At 42.3% G+C, this 12,203-nt stretch overlaps 1 protein-coding gene across 1 annotated transcript in view; it reads right to left on the bottom strand.

The window, feature by feature from the left end:
- The window catches only part of IGFN1 (immunoglobulin like and fibronectin type III domain containing 1), a 41,181-nt gene extending 30,050 nt beyond the window's left edge, over positions 1 to 11,131 (bottom strand). The window contains exons 1-4 of the mRNA XM_069770606.1: positions 10,889 to 11,131; positions 5,551 to 5,694; positions 860 to 928; positions 217 to 339 (exon numbers count right to left, since the gene is read on the bottom strand). Of these exons, the coding sequence (XP_069626707.1) occupies positions 217 to 339; positions 860 to 878 (142 nt within the window). The 5' untranslated portion in view covers positions 879 to 928; positions 5,551 to 5,694; positions 10,889 to 11,131. The remainder of the gene's footprint in view (positions 1 to 216; positions 340 to 859; positions 929 to 5,550; positions 5,695 to 10,888) is intronic.
- Positions 11,132 to 12,203: the final 1,072 nt, after the last annotated feature.

Raw genomic sequence — 12,203 nt, 5'->3', positions numbered from 1 at the left:
AGATTTTGATTTTGCATACACTAGTGAAAACTCAGGAGACGTCTATCAGTACCGATGGAATTTTCATCAGTACAACAAAGACTTTGGCCACATAACACTTTTTTCTGGTCTAGTCAAATCTCTTTAGAAACTAGCTTGATTTAATTACAATAATTGTTTCATGTAGGTGAGACATGGAGTCAAGCCTCCAGGTCTGTGGCTCTTCAAGAACCTCACCTTCCTGCAATGTCAGAGTGACAGGTTTCCGCTCAAAGTCAGGTGTACTGCATCCATTTGGAATATCGTCTACAAACTGGGTGATAGTAACTCCTGGGACAGAAGATTTCTTGAAAGATTTTACTGGAAAGGCAAGGAAAAATACATTCAATTAAGATAACATGTTTGTCCTTTAGAAATAATCTCTCAATCTGCATTGTCTTTCTATAGAATAGTAACTGTTCCTACTCAGCTCCTCTTGGACTATAAAGGACCCACCCATTCTAGTACTGCAGGCTGTAAGTGTGTCCAAAGGCTGGAGCATTAAGGTCTGTGGTTTTGTGCTGACTTACTGCAAAGCTAGGGCCCAAGTGGGAAAATCTGCAACCAAGATCACAATCCAGGGCCACATCAGCTTACAGGTCTAGCGATTATTTGGATAGGGAATGCTTTACATCAGTTATTGTTCCAAATAACCCTTCAAAATCTGGCATGAGAAAGACACTATTGCAAAGGTCAGCAGACCCTGATGGGCCAGTTACTGGTATCCCTCCTTGTGGTGGTGAGAAACAGACAGATACCTAATTGCCAAATGAGAAAACTAAGTTGGGCTTATTCTCAGGGGTACCCCAGATAGTTTTCATAGCTGAATCTGTTCTCTCACCTGCCTGATGGCTTGTCATGATGCTTTGCTCAGCTGCCTATGGTCAGCACAAACAGACTACAGGTTCTCCTGTGAAAAAGACAAATCATTTAATTATTTACAGTTCACAAGGGAAATGACAGACCTTAATACTGCTCACTTTTATGATGCAGTTTGCCCTTCCTCATTTGCCACATCCTAGCAGCCAAGTTGAGAAAGGTCTGCCAATCAACAGATCATGACATGTCTTTCCAAAACACATCATGACACAGTTTTGAACCAACACAAACCAGGTATGAAAATGGCTAGCAGAGCTAAATGGAAGATGTACACATCTAACAGCATCCGTCTGTCACCTCTTCCATTTCCATGTCATCTGGCTTTCCTCCAAAGACCTCCTCTCGTGTTTCAGGCAAATATTACACCACATGGCACTCACGCGGTGAGTTCTGATGGATGGCAAGAGCAGTTGCTGAGAAGAAAGCCACAGAGATGGATGTCTAAACTGGGGCATGAAGCAGAAGCACATCCTGATCTAAATTAGCTTGTCTAAATTAGCAACAGACCTGAGAGCAGACTATAAGCTGCTACTTTAGAAGGAAATGGTGAAGTGTGAACTTGGCATTAACTAGTTATTGTTATAGATCACTCATGTGACCTTCTGCCAAAGGTGTCTCTTTCCCTGTATTTATAAATTGGGGAAATGTGTAATGTAACACATCACTATCTTGCAAGCAAACTGTGAAGGCAGATTCCTTGTCATATGAGAGATGCTCAAAAACTATAGAGTTACTGAAGCTCTGAAAGAGCAATTAGATTAGATTCCCATGTGGGATTAATGCTGTGTCTCTATTTACCCTCTGCACTCCTTCAGTCAACACGGAGTCACACAAGAACATGCAACTTTCAACAGTTTTAAAAGGCAGATGGACTTTGTCAGCACACCTATGATCTTAATTCTGTTCCCCATATCAGATATTCATCCAACCTAGTATTGCCACACTACACCTGATGAGAACTCTGGGTAGGACCCTGACATCTCCTTGTTATACATTTAGCTTGGAGTTGCATTATCTGTGTGACACTTGGTTTCAGCTAAGGGTAAAAGACAACTAAGCTAACAAAAATTATTTGTGCTGTATGTCCCATAGATAGGCCAAAGTGTAACTCACAGTACTTCTGAGTCAAATTCTGAACCAAAAGGATAAACTTTGTTTTTCCATTAATCAGCAGTTGCAAATAGGAACATAGACATCTCTCCACAACAAATCACTGGCTCCACTATTACCCTTAACACAAATCTTATTTTAGGGCTCTGCACACTACGCAAATCTCATAAATAATTGATTACTTGGAAAATCATTCTGTGAGCCTCACTGACTTCAGTGGAAATGCATGTGAACCAAGAGAAATGGGAAATGATACATGGGACTGTGCGAATGACAGCCAAGTCCTCTCTTTCTATCACCTCCCCAGTCCGGTATGGGTGACTTTTGTTGCTATCCACCAAAACAAGAGTTTTACATTTCAGTGTTCCAGCTTTTGTGTGTTGAAATTTTGGCATATCACATAGTTACTTCTGTAAACCATTGGTAGATGTTTTAAAAATTGCAAATGAAGGGAATGAAAAGACACAAAACTGAAATGAAAATAAGATGATTCCAGGGCACCCTGCCCTGCACCGGGCAGGGCATTGCCGAGCAAATGGCAGAGATTTTTGGAGACTCTTGATCATCCTCTTCTGATGGACTTAATTTGTCCTCCAAAGTACTGAACCGTATTAATAGCAAACATTATAATCCCCTATTGCATTTTGCAGTCTTGTATCTTCCTAAACATGTCACCACTCCTGGAGCTGAAATGTCTAATGCTTACAACTTTCAACAAACATTATTACTTGACATTAGCTTGCAGCAGTATTCCCCTAATTTACTCACATTTATTCATTGCTACTCCCAACTTCTTCCCTCCACACTAGGCAATATTGATAAGCATCTACAGTGAAACATGAATATGGTCCAAATTCTCAGGTCCAAAACCATCAAGAAATTTATTATCGTCTTATGTTACCAAATGCATCATGTCAGACAGTTGTTCTCAGTCCAGTGTGACTGTGGATATATGTTAACATAATTATAACCTATTGAGAGATGGTTACATTCAAATCTAGTTTAAAAAAAAAATACTGACAATATTTATATAGGTAGTAGTAAACACCATGTATGCATCCTCTCAATGTACAAGATGCACTATGCGCACCATGCGCAAACTGCAGACTTTACAGGGCCTTAAATATTTCAGAAATTCACTTGGATTAAAGATAAGCTGCTGTGAGTCCTTAAACTCCTGTGAATTCTTGCCTTCTGAAGAGTGAGACAGAAGCATGTTAATGCCACACATTGATTGCACAGTTAAAATAACAGTGCCAGGATATGCAAGAGAACATTCCTTCAGCATAATTAATCCAACCACATCGCATTTTCTAGTGTCTTCTGTGTTAAATGAGGACCAGAAAATAATATACCAGCTGGTACAGAGTCATTCAGACCCTGCCCTGCTTACTTTTAAAATTTCTACTCCCTTGTTACATGAATAACCATGTTTTTGCTTTGACTTCAGTTCAATCCTAGAAAAAGAAATCAGATTTTTGAAAAGAAAGACAGCAAAAGCCTTCCAAAAATTATCATATTGTAATTCATATCTCCACTCACATCTGCTTGAAACATAGGTGTCCATACTAAGATGATCACTGAGATTGTTATTTATTCCACTGAGGCAGACAAATACTTCCAAAAGACAATCTACCCCTCCCTAGATGAAATGCTGTTGACCAACATCCCCAGCACAACAGGGCTAACACTGGAAGTAGCTCAACACTCACTCCTCTGAAAAACACATCATTGTCATGCATTAGCCTTGTTGGGGTAACCAAGACTTGGCTATTTCTCATCCCAGGCAGAAGTCTGCCTGCTTTTCAGCTGCGGAGACATCCCCTTTGGAGATAGTAGCAAAGCTTCCACTGCTTTGAAAGCAGAGCAGAAGCAAGTCCTTGACTACTGACAATATTTTTAATCTACCTAAATAAACCAGGTAGCCTGATGGGATGTGAGGTCTGCCCTTCATCTTGTCTATCCATCAGCGTGTCTGGATGAGACAGAGTAAGAGCCCATTCCCTTTTGCAGTCTGACTGGTCACTAGTGATATGGCTGTAAATCAGCTAAGTGAATAAGCAAAACATTTGGGAGTCACAGGATTTGGAGGTACTAGCGGTGTTGCAAGTATTTATTTATGAGGTTCAGACAGTTGAACACACAGACAAGATGTGACATAATTGCTGGCAGAGACTAGTGAGCAAAATTAGCCAAACTTGTACAGAAGTGACAGGCAGTGAGTGGTTCATACAGAGGTGATGGGTCCAGAGGCATGGGATGTACCACAGACATTGACACAAGCACAGTAAATGTGGAGTACAAAGCCATTAACATAGACCACAGTAGAAGACTTGAATCATCGTTATAATAAATTAATCAGCAACAGATGCAGCATTCTATTTGTCTTTGTAATTCATAAAAATCAGGACAGTCCCCACGCAGCAAATGTTCTAAACAAAATACCAAATTGTTGTGTGCTCAGTCTCAAATTCTAGCTGTGCTTTACACCAGAGGACTGAGATACTGAGAAGAAAGATTTTCCACCTAAAATTTCTCTTTTGGGTGGGCTTTCTTTGTTTATTTGTTAACTTTAAGTAATATTTTGAGCTTGAGTCTTCCCATTTCGGAAGCTTTTTAAAGGAAAATCTCAAAGACTTTTGTTAGAACCACAGAACTGAAGGCCAGCAACTGCAGCAGTGCAACTTCATGAAAACTTCTGAGCAGGTCACAGAGGGGGAACGTCACAAGCACTCCAGTGATGAATGGAGGTCTTGTGTAGAGTGGGGACGAATGCCCAAGGATCAGATTTTGTGTGACTTATCCCTTTGGTAAATCTATACTTGACTTGATCTTCTCTTCTGCCTCAGGGATTATGAATATAACATAAGTGATTGCTCATACTGTCCACAATTTACGTATGCATACACCAGATACTTTATACCTATTTATTTATTAAAGCAGCGTGGACACAAAATGCCAAAAGGAGACACACACCATCTGTATTTTCTAAGTGAATGAAAGCAATTAAGTCCTAACAGCAGTGAACAAGACCATGAATTCATGTCAGTTTGGTGAAGCAGGTAAGGGGTGACAACATGAGGACAGGTCAGTGTGTTCCTTTTGATGTCCACAACATACCCATTAATACTTCCATAACATAGACATGCATTTTCATACAGGCAATAAATTTACAGCAAATATCACAGAGCAAATACAACAGAGTTTTACTAAATGTCCAGAGAAAAAAAACAACATATCCCTACTTGTTTTCCCAAGAAACAATGCCTCCAAGACAACTAACATTAGAAACCATAGTGTACCTGTGCTACAAGTCCCATGTTAGCTCCATGGGACAGTTAGGGCAGATCTTCAACAGCCTGCCATCTTACCAGGGAAATCAGTGTATGCTATAGGAGACCGCTCCTCCCAGAGCATTTACAATTTTCAGACCTAATGCAACACAGAGCAATGTCTACCGTGACAGTGAAGGTGACACTTTATACTCCCAGCTCTGTATCATGCCCACACAAATCTCAGTGGTGACATGACCAAACTCACTACCTTACAGGTTGAGGTTCTGAGGAGATGATCCTGCTCGATGTCAATACTGAGTCTCCCAGGACCACGGTGTCTTTGTCTGTTGACTCAAACCACAGCGCTCTTCATAGCTGTTCAACAGGTCTCTTGGTCACAGAAATTAGCAATCTGTATGAAGGAAGCCATGCCCCTAATTAGTCTATTTTAACTGTCACTAAGTGGCAAAAGAAATTACAAATTCTTGTCCCCCTCACACGTAGCTTCTAGGTGAGTGGAGACATCTGTGCTCAATAGCTGCCTAGCCAGGGTGTCTCTATACTGTGCTGCATGCAGTTTTAGGGAGCTCATTATACACCCATGCTTCCCACAGCACCAGGGGAGGTGCAGTTGAACCCAGTGCCTTTGGCAAGCCTCAAACAAGGCAGTGGGCCAACTTGGTCAGATGTGACCATCAGTCAAGGCAATGCTGGATTTCCAAGTGTCAAGACTTTGTGCCTCAAAGAAGAACAAACATTTGTGCAGATCAATGGCTTTTCCAAGGAAGGGACAAGCTGTACATCCAAGTTTTGTAGGACACACCAGTAGACTGGATCTCAGAGGCCACGAGTCCTTAGGATATCTCATAATTCCTTAGCAGAGAAGTAAAACCGGTGGATTATTGCATTTGTGTATGGGGCAACCATGCCTGGGCTTGACCTTCATAAGTAGAGTCTTTCAGTCTGTGCTGTTCTCAGAGGTCTGAAAGAAATCCAGTTCCTCCTAGAACAGCTTCACTGCTACAGCTAAAACAGACATCTCAATTTGCAGTCTTTCCTTCCAGCACAGCCACAGGCTGATCCCTGTTCCCATGAGCAGCAACAGGGCCACTTATTTCCATGGACAGGTTTACCCTAGAAGTACAAGTGCAGCATATTGTGCCCCAAAATCTTTTGCTTCCAGTCTGCCCTTGCAACTTGGAAACCTCCACTCCTCTACTCAGAAAGCTCATTTAGAAGCAAAGATACCTCTGTTTAGTTCCTGCTGTTCACAGAGATGGCCAGTCTGGGACCGAATGCTATCTTCTCCCAGCAGCACTACATGCAGGCAACAAAGCCCTCCCATCCTGGGAGTCTACTTTCATTCACTTCTGGCTGAGAGCATGCAATCTTTTTTTTTCCTTTGCCTTGTGTGTCATATATTCATATTAAATCCTCATGTTCAACTCTGAGATGAAGGGCTGGCTCCAGAAGTGGGAAATGGAAATATTTTTATCATGGTCACCATGGTTCACGTGATGTCTGGGCTGACTGAACCATAACAAGGTTTCCCTCTTGTTTCCAATCAGGAGATTAGAGTTCTAAAATCTGTGGTTAATGGGGAACGGAACATACAGCAAAAACTTTGTCCTATAGTTAAGATTCACGTCAGAGAGGACAAAGACAGAAGAACCATGAAAAGCACCATTTCCGCTAGTCTTAGAAAGATGATCTTTCAGTGGAAAAGACACTGGTGGTAGCAGTATGATCCGTCGGCTGTTCTGATCCAGATATCAAAAACTTCTCCTTTGCAGGGCTGGGGATCACCATTTTAATGAACAATTTAAAAGATAAATGTGAAAATGAAATTCTGGAGTAATTTTCCTCATTCCTTCTTTCCTTTTGACAGTTATTGCTGGTATATGCTTCCCAGTTCATAGAGAAAACAATGACAACAGAGGAAAATGTGATTGTTCAAACTGACGCTTGGGCTAAGATCATTCAGTTCTACATCCCGCGTTACATTTGCAATGATGTAAAAGTAGAAGCAATTCCAAAGTCAGATATAAACAATTTGAAAGTTAACAAACCAAGAAAATAAGACAAGGATTTTCCATCTGCTGCTGGAAAATCCTCTCACTCAGTAGCAGACAGTGTTTTCTAGCAGTGTCCTAGTGGGTTTCCCACAGCCCCTTCCTCCACCTATTTTGGCCAATGATCATCCCAAGGATGCTTGCTTAGACATTAGTCTTACTGGTCCAGGGCAGCAGTTACGTTACTTTGTTGATCAGATGCTGTAGCCTTAACATTAAGTACCTTTAATAAAACCAGTTGCTACACAAGTCTCTAAAGACAGTAACACTTCATGTAAGCCATGGGAATGCTCCCAGAGGAAGCATTTGTCAGCTTCTACTGAAACCTGAATTCAGCTCTCATCAACTGCAGCAAGATCCTTCCACTTAGCAGAGTTAGCCCAACCAAAATACCTGAGCTATCCAGAGCCACAAGGCTTACTGCTGTTCCCATTCCCATGTATGCTCCCTTTCCAGTGATTTGCTCCCCACTGAAAAGTGCACTGCTGATGATAGTTTCAAATCTCATTTAGCTGTTGGGGTCTGCTTGAACAACTGAGGAATTCCTAATTAGATAGACAGTTGGGTCTAGCAAGTACCAGGAGAGCCACAATTCTGCTTGGTCCACTGAACCTGGACCTGATAGGGCTTTGCCTTATTTGGAGCCCTAGTTTTACATTTTTTGGGGGCAGGAAGGAATGGAGACCTCTCCTACAGATGGACTGATAACTTAAAACCATCTGTGACAGAGCAAACTCCTCCAGGAGACTGACCTTCTTCCATTTCACAGCTTGGTTTCCACCCGCCCACCCAAAACTCCTGTTAACCCCTGCATGCCAGTAGATAAGCTACCACATACCACTGAAAACCTGCAAAATGTCATCATGAAGCCTGGTGCATTCAGCAGCGGTCACCGCTTTCAGTGCAAAGGGGGCACGTTTTTCCCTGGAAGCAAGTTCATTCCCCTAATGAAGGTCAGTGAAGAAGTGTCAAGGGGCAACAGCTGCAGGACAGTTATTTCAGGACTGAATTTAAAAGTGCATTTTATCTGGAAATGAGACTTTTCTAATCTTCTGTTTTCCCTGTAATTCCTTTCTTCTTCAGTATATCAGTATGAAGTCTACCCCTTCTGACCAGTGACAATTGGCACAACTCTTCCTATAGACTGTTGGTGTCCACTGTATGGCTCAGACAGAGCAAGAAGTGAAGAAACGAAGACCTGGTAGGTCCAAAAAGCTGACTGGATTTTCCAGTTCATGAACAGATGACCAAGGTCAAAAGCTAGTCTCACACTTGAGTCACTTGGCCAAGCCACACCATTCCCCTGCAGCATGGGTGTCTGGTCAGTCACTGCGCTGAAGGTCAAGGCGATGTCAGGGAGGCTTTTGGGCAGAAATATTCAGAGATATGTAATGGGCCAAGATATCCAAGCTCAGTAGTCAGGTTCAAAGTCTACTTTGACATAATAGCAATGAGAACCCCATAAACGCTATACAAGAAAAGCAAAAAAGTTGCATTCATTTAAGGATGAGCAAGGGCATGGAAAATGGAATAAAGGTCCAAATTCAGTGAAGACTACAAGCCACCTGCAGCCCTAGAACCACGCAACATACTATATCAAATCAGGTGAGTCTGACAGTACTGATCTTGCTGATCATGTATAAGTAAAGGGACATTCTTTTGTTCAGATCAGGCCATGGACCAGGTGGGTCACAGAACGGCATTTTGTTTTTACCAGGAGAATGCCCTGCATCAGAATGAGGAAGTCACACCGTGCATGCGGGTGCCCCAAATTAGTCTTCTGGACTCATAATATTTGATTTTAAATAAATGTGATGTACCGAGTATTGAGTACTCACAGCTCCCTCTGATTTCAGTGGAAGATGCCGATGCTCAGCCCAGTCCCTCAACACCAGATCATCCATGTTGTACACTCCAGAAGAAATTTAAGGGACTATTTTTAAGGCTCAAAGCCTTGGTTATTTTACCTCCTACACCCAAGATGCCAGTCTGCCCCTTTGTCACCAGCAAGCTAAGGTCTGTCATCACTGTTCACACAGAGCCATGATTAGACCCACTGCAGTTAGGTGGACTTTCACATGCTGAGATGCAACTCAGCATAAGGAAAAGATTAGAATCAAGGTAACGAATTCAAGAAGCAGCAGTGCTCTGCTTTCACACTACAGATTAGCTCCCTTCTTCCCACGGTATACAGAATTCCTTCTATTCCCTTGTTCAGGACTGATTTAATCTGTTTGCATCCACAACTGACTGGAGGGGTTTGCTGGCACAATCTATAATTTAGATGGAGCCTGGCTGCCTATAAACCTGACATTCCTACTTTCCCCTTGTGATAGCTGCTCTCACGACTATCTTTCTTGCATGCTCCAACACCTGGGCTGGCCACTGTTGGAATTTACTTACCCTTTTCCATTCAGAAAAACAAAATAGTGGGCAACAGATGCTTAATATAGACTCAGTGAAGATGCAATTAAGCATCAACATATTACCAGACGTATCACCCCATCAGTACTTTTTACCCCTCCTTAAGACACTGAAGAAAACATTTTAACCCATCATGTGCTTTAATGAATGTAAAGAGTAAGGCATGCCTGCATTGCTTTCATTTGACCCAGTATGGCCATTGGACTTTACCAAATGTCTTCTTCTCCAGCTAAAATTAACTATGTATGTTTGAACCACTTTGCATATGCCACCTCTTGGGCATGCAGACAGTTAATAAAGCTCACTGTGTGCAGTAAAAAAAAAAGTAAATAAATTGTGCTATTCAGATGCCACAAGGAATTCGAGTTATAAGGCTTTTTCTCATTTCCTCCACCCTTCAAACTAGAGCACTTTACAAATACCCCAGGTCCTGATTTATTTATTTGTTTCCCCAACCTGCCAGTGGCAACAGATGAAAAAAGCCCAGTACTCGCATGACGAGCTATTTTAATATTTCATGCCCTAATGTGCCAGGAAGCTTGACACTGAAACAAATGGTAAGAAAATCTCTCTGAAACTCCAAGAGGCCACAACATGCGCCACCTTCCCACTTTCTTTGCAGGACGCCTGAACATTATTTTCAACATTGTTCTAGTACTGCCCTGCCTGACCTGTGCCTGCACAAGTTAGTGTCTGGCACATACAAAGGTGCCAGAAGACTCTGGTTGCTGGGAATGCTGTCCTGTTCCTTCTGAGGGTTGTCCTCTGTCAAACTCTCTCTTTATCCAGCACTAAAATATTGGAATAAAATAAGTGTCATCCAGAGGCAGAAAATTATGCTAGCATCCAATGGAGAAGTAACCAAAATAGAAACAATCATGATGGAAAGAGAAGGCATCTCTCCCCTTTCAGCCCTACTTGCTCCAGGAATCCTGCAGTTTCACAAAAGGGTCGCAGTGCTCCCCTTTCTGCAGGCATGAAACTAGCAGGGTCTATCACACCCCATCGGTCACTTTTTCTGCCTTGTGAAGGTGATCAAGAGGAGCTCAAACACACCTTAGCTCACAGTAAACACAGCTACTTTATCCGAAACAGGTACAAAGCACCCACCTGTGTGTGCCACCACAGAGGTCTTCCACCCTGAGTGCTGTCAAAGCTGCACCACACCCGAGTCCTTTCTGCAGTCAGTGCTCAGCTATGGGATCAGTACTGGGTCCCTAGGATCCTTCTCAGCTGCTCCCTCTGTCTCGCCTTCTGCCTCCCCTTCTCTCACACTTAATCTCTCTCTCGCCCTCTCCCTCTGGTAGGTGAAGCCTGTCACAGGGCTGTTAGCCTGCGAGACATCCAGATGATTTTTTTTTTATGGGAACCCGATGCACCTGCCTCCTATTCATTATTATTTCAGTCCATACCAGTAATGGTGCTGGACAAATTTGAGATGAACATGATTCTTCAACATTTCACAAGTCAGTTGGAGTGGTACTTTTTTTGCAGATTGTGTTTCCTCTTCACAGTGACTCATTAAAAACTCTGATACAAGTGAATGGCTCTGGATGTTTTAAAGTAAACTGCAGTTTAATTGGTTTGACACCAATCTCAAGAATAACTAGGGTTACTAACTGATCAGATAAATAGAACTTCAGTTAGAAGTGAGTGGCCAAGCATATTTAAAGATGAGGTTTCTCCAAATACACTCCTTTTTAAAATAACTCTTTGAAGAGTTAGTATTAGGAATATAAGAGATGGTGAGGGCACTTCACAACACCAGCTCACAGTGCTAATGTGAATTTATTAGCACACAGTTGAAAAGCATGAGCCTGCACTCCAGTTACATGGCTGAGAGCAGCCTCTGTTACCTACATAGCTTTGTACACCCCTTGGAATAAAAGGTACCTCAGAAGCATTACCAGCTGATTAGGAGCCATTAGGTCAGGCTGGAAATGGAGATCAGATGCACCTACAGACTAGGTTCTGCTTATCAGTAAAGGCTTCCTCTGCTAGGAGACATTTATCCAGTTGCCTGGAGCTGATCTAGATAAATCTTGAGAGAAACAAGACAAAGTCCTAAAATAAAAGAGCCTAAGGCAGGGGATGAAGAGGCTTACAGACACAGTTTCCTCAGCTTGCAGAGGGTAGTGGGCACCCATGGATGACCGAAAGCTCTCCTTGCTCCCACCCCTTCCCTGGTCTGCCGGTTACAGACATTTCTGTTATTTCATTGCCCGTGTTGCTCACTACAGGGATAGTCACACCTTGGGTGATAATGTCAGTCATATTCAGTAATTTCAAAGGCAACCCCATGCAATACTATGAGGGAGGGCAAACATGAGCACATCAATGCTTATAAAAAACAGATGGATAAAGTTCAGCAGCTTGTCCTCTTCAAGGAATAAAATGTGCTTGTGGGATAGGCTGTACACAAAGC

The sequence above is a fragment of the Haliaeetus albicilla genome, chromosome 26 (genome assembly GCF_947461875.1).
Source record: "Haliaeetus albicilla chromosome 26, bHalAlb1.1, whole genome shotgun sequence".
Classification (NCBI taxonomy): domain Eukaryota; kingdom Metazoa; phylum Chordata; class Aves; order Accipitriformes; family Accipitridae; genus Haliaeetus; species Haliaeetus albicilla.
The sequence above is the reverse complement of the archived record's forward strand: the minus strand, read 5'-3'. Positions and strand labels throughout refer to the sequence as shown.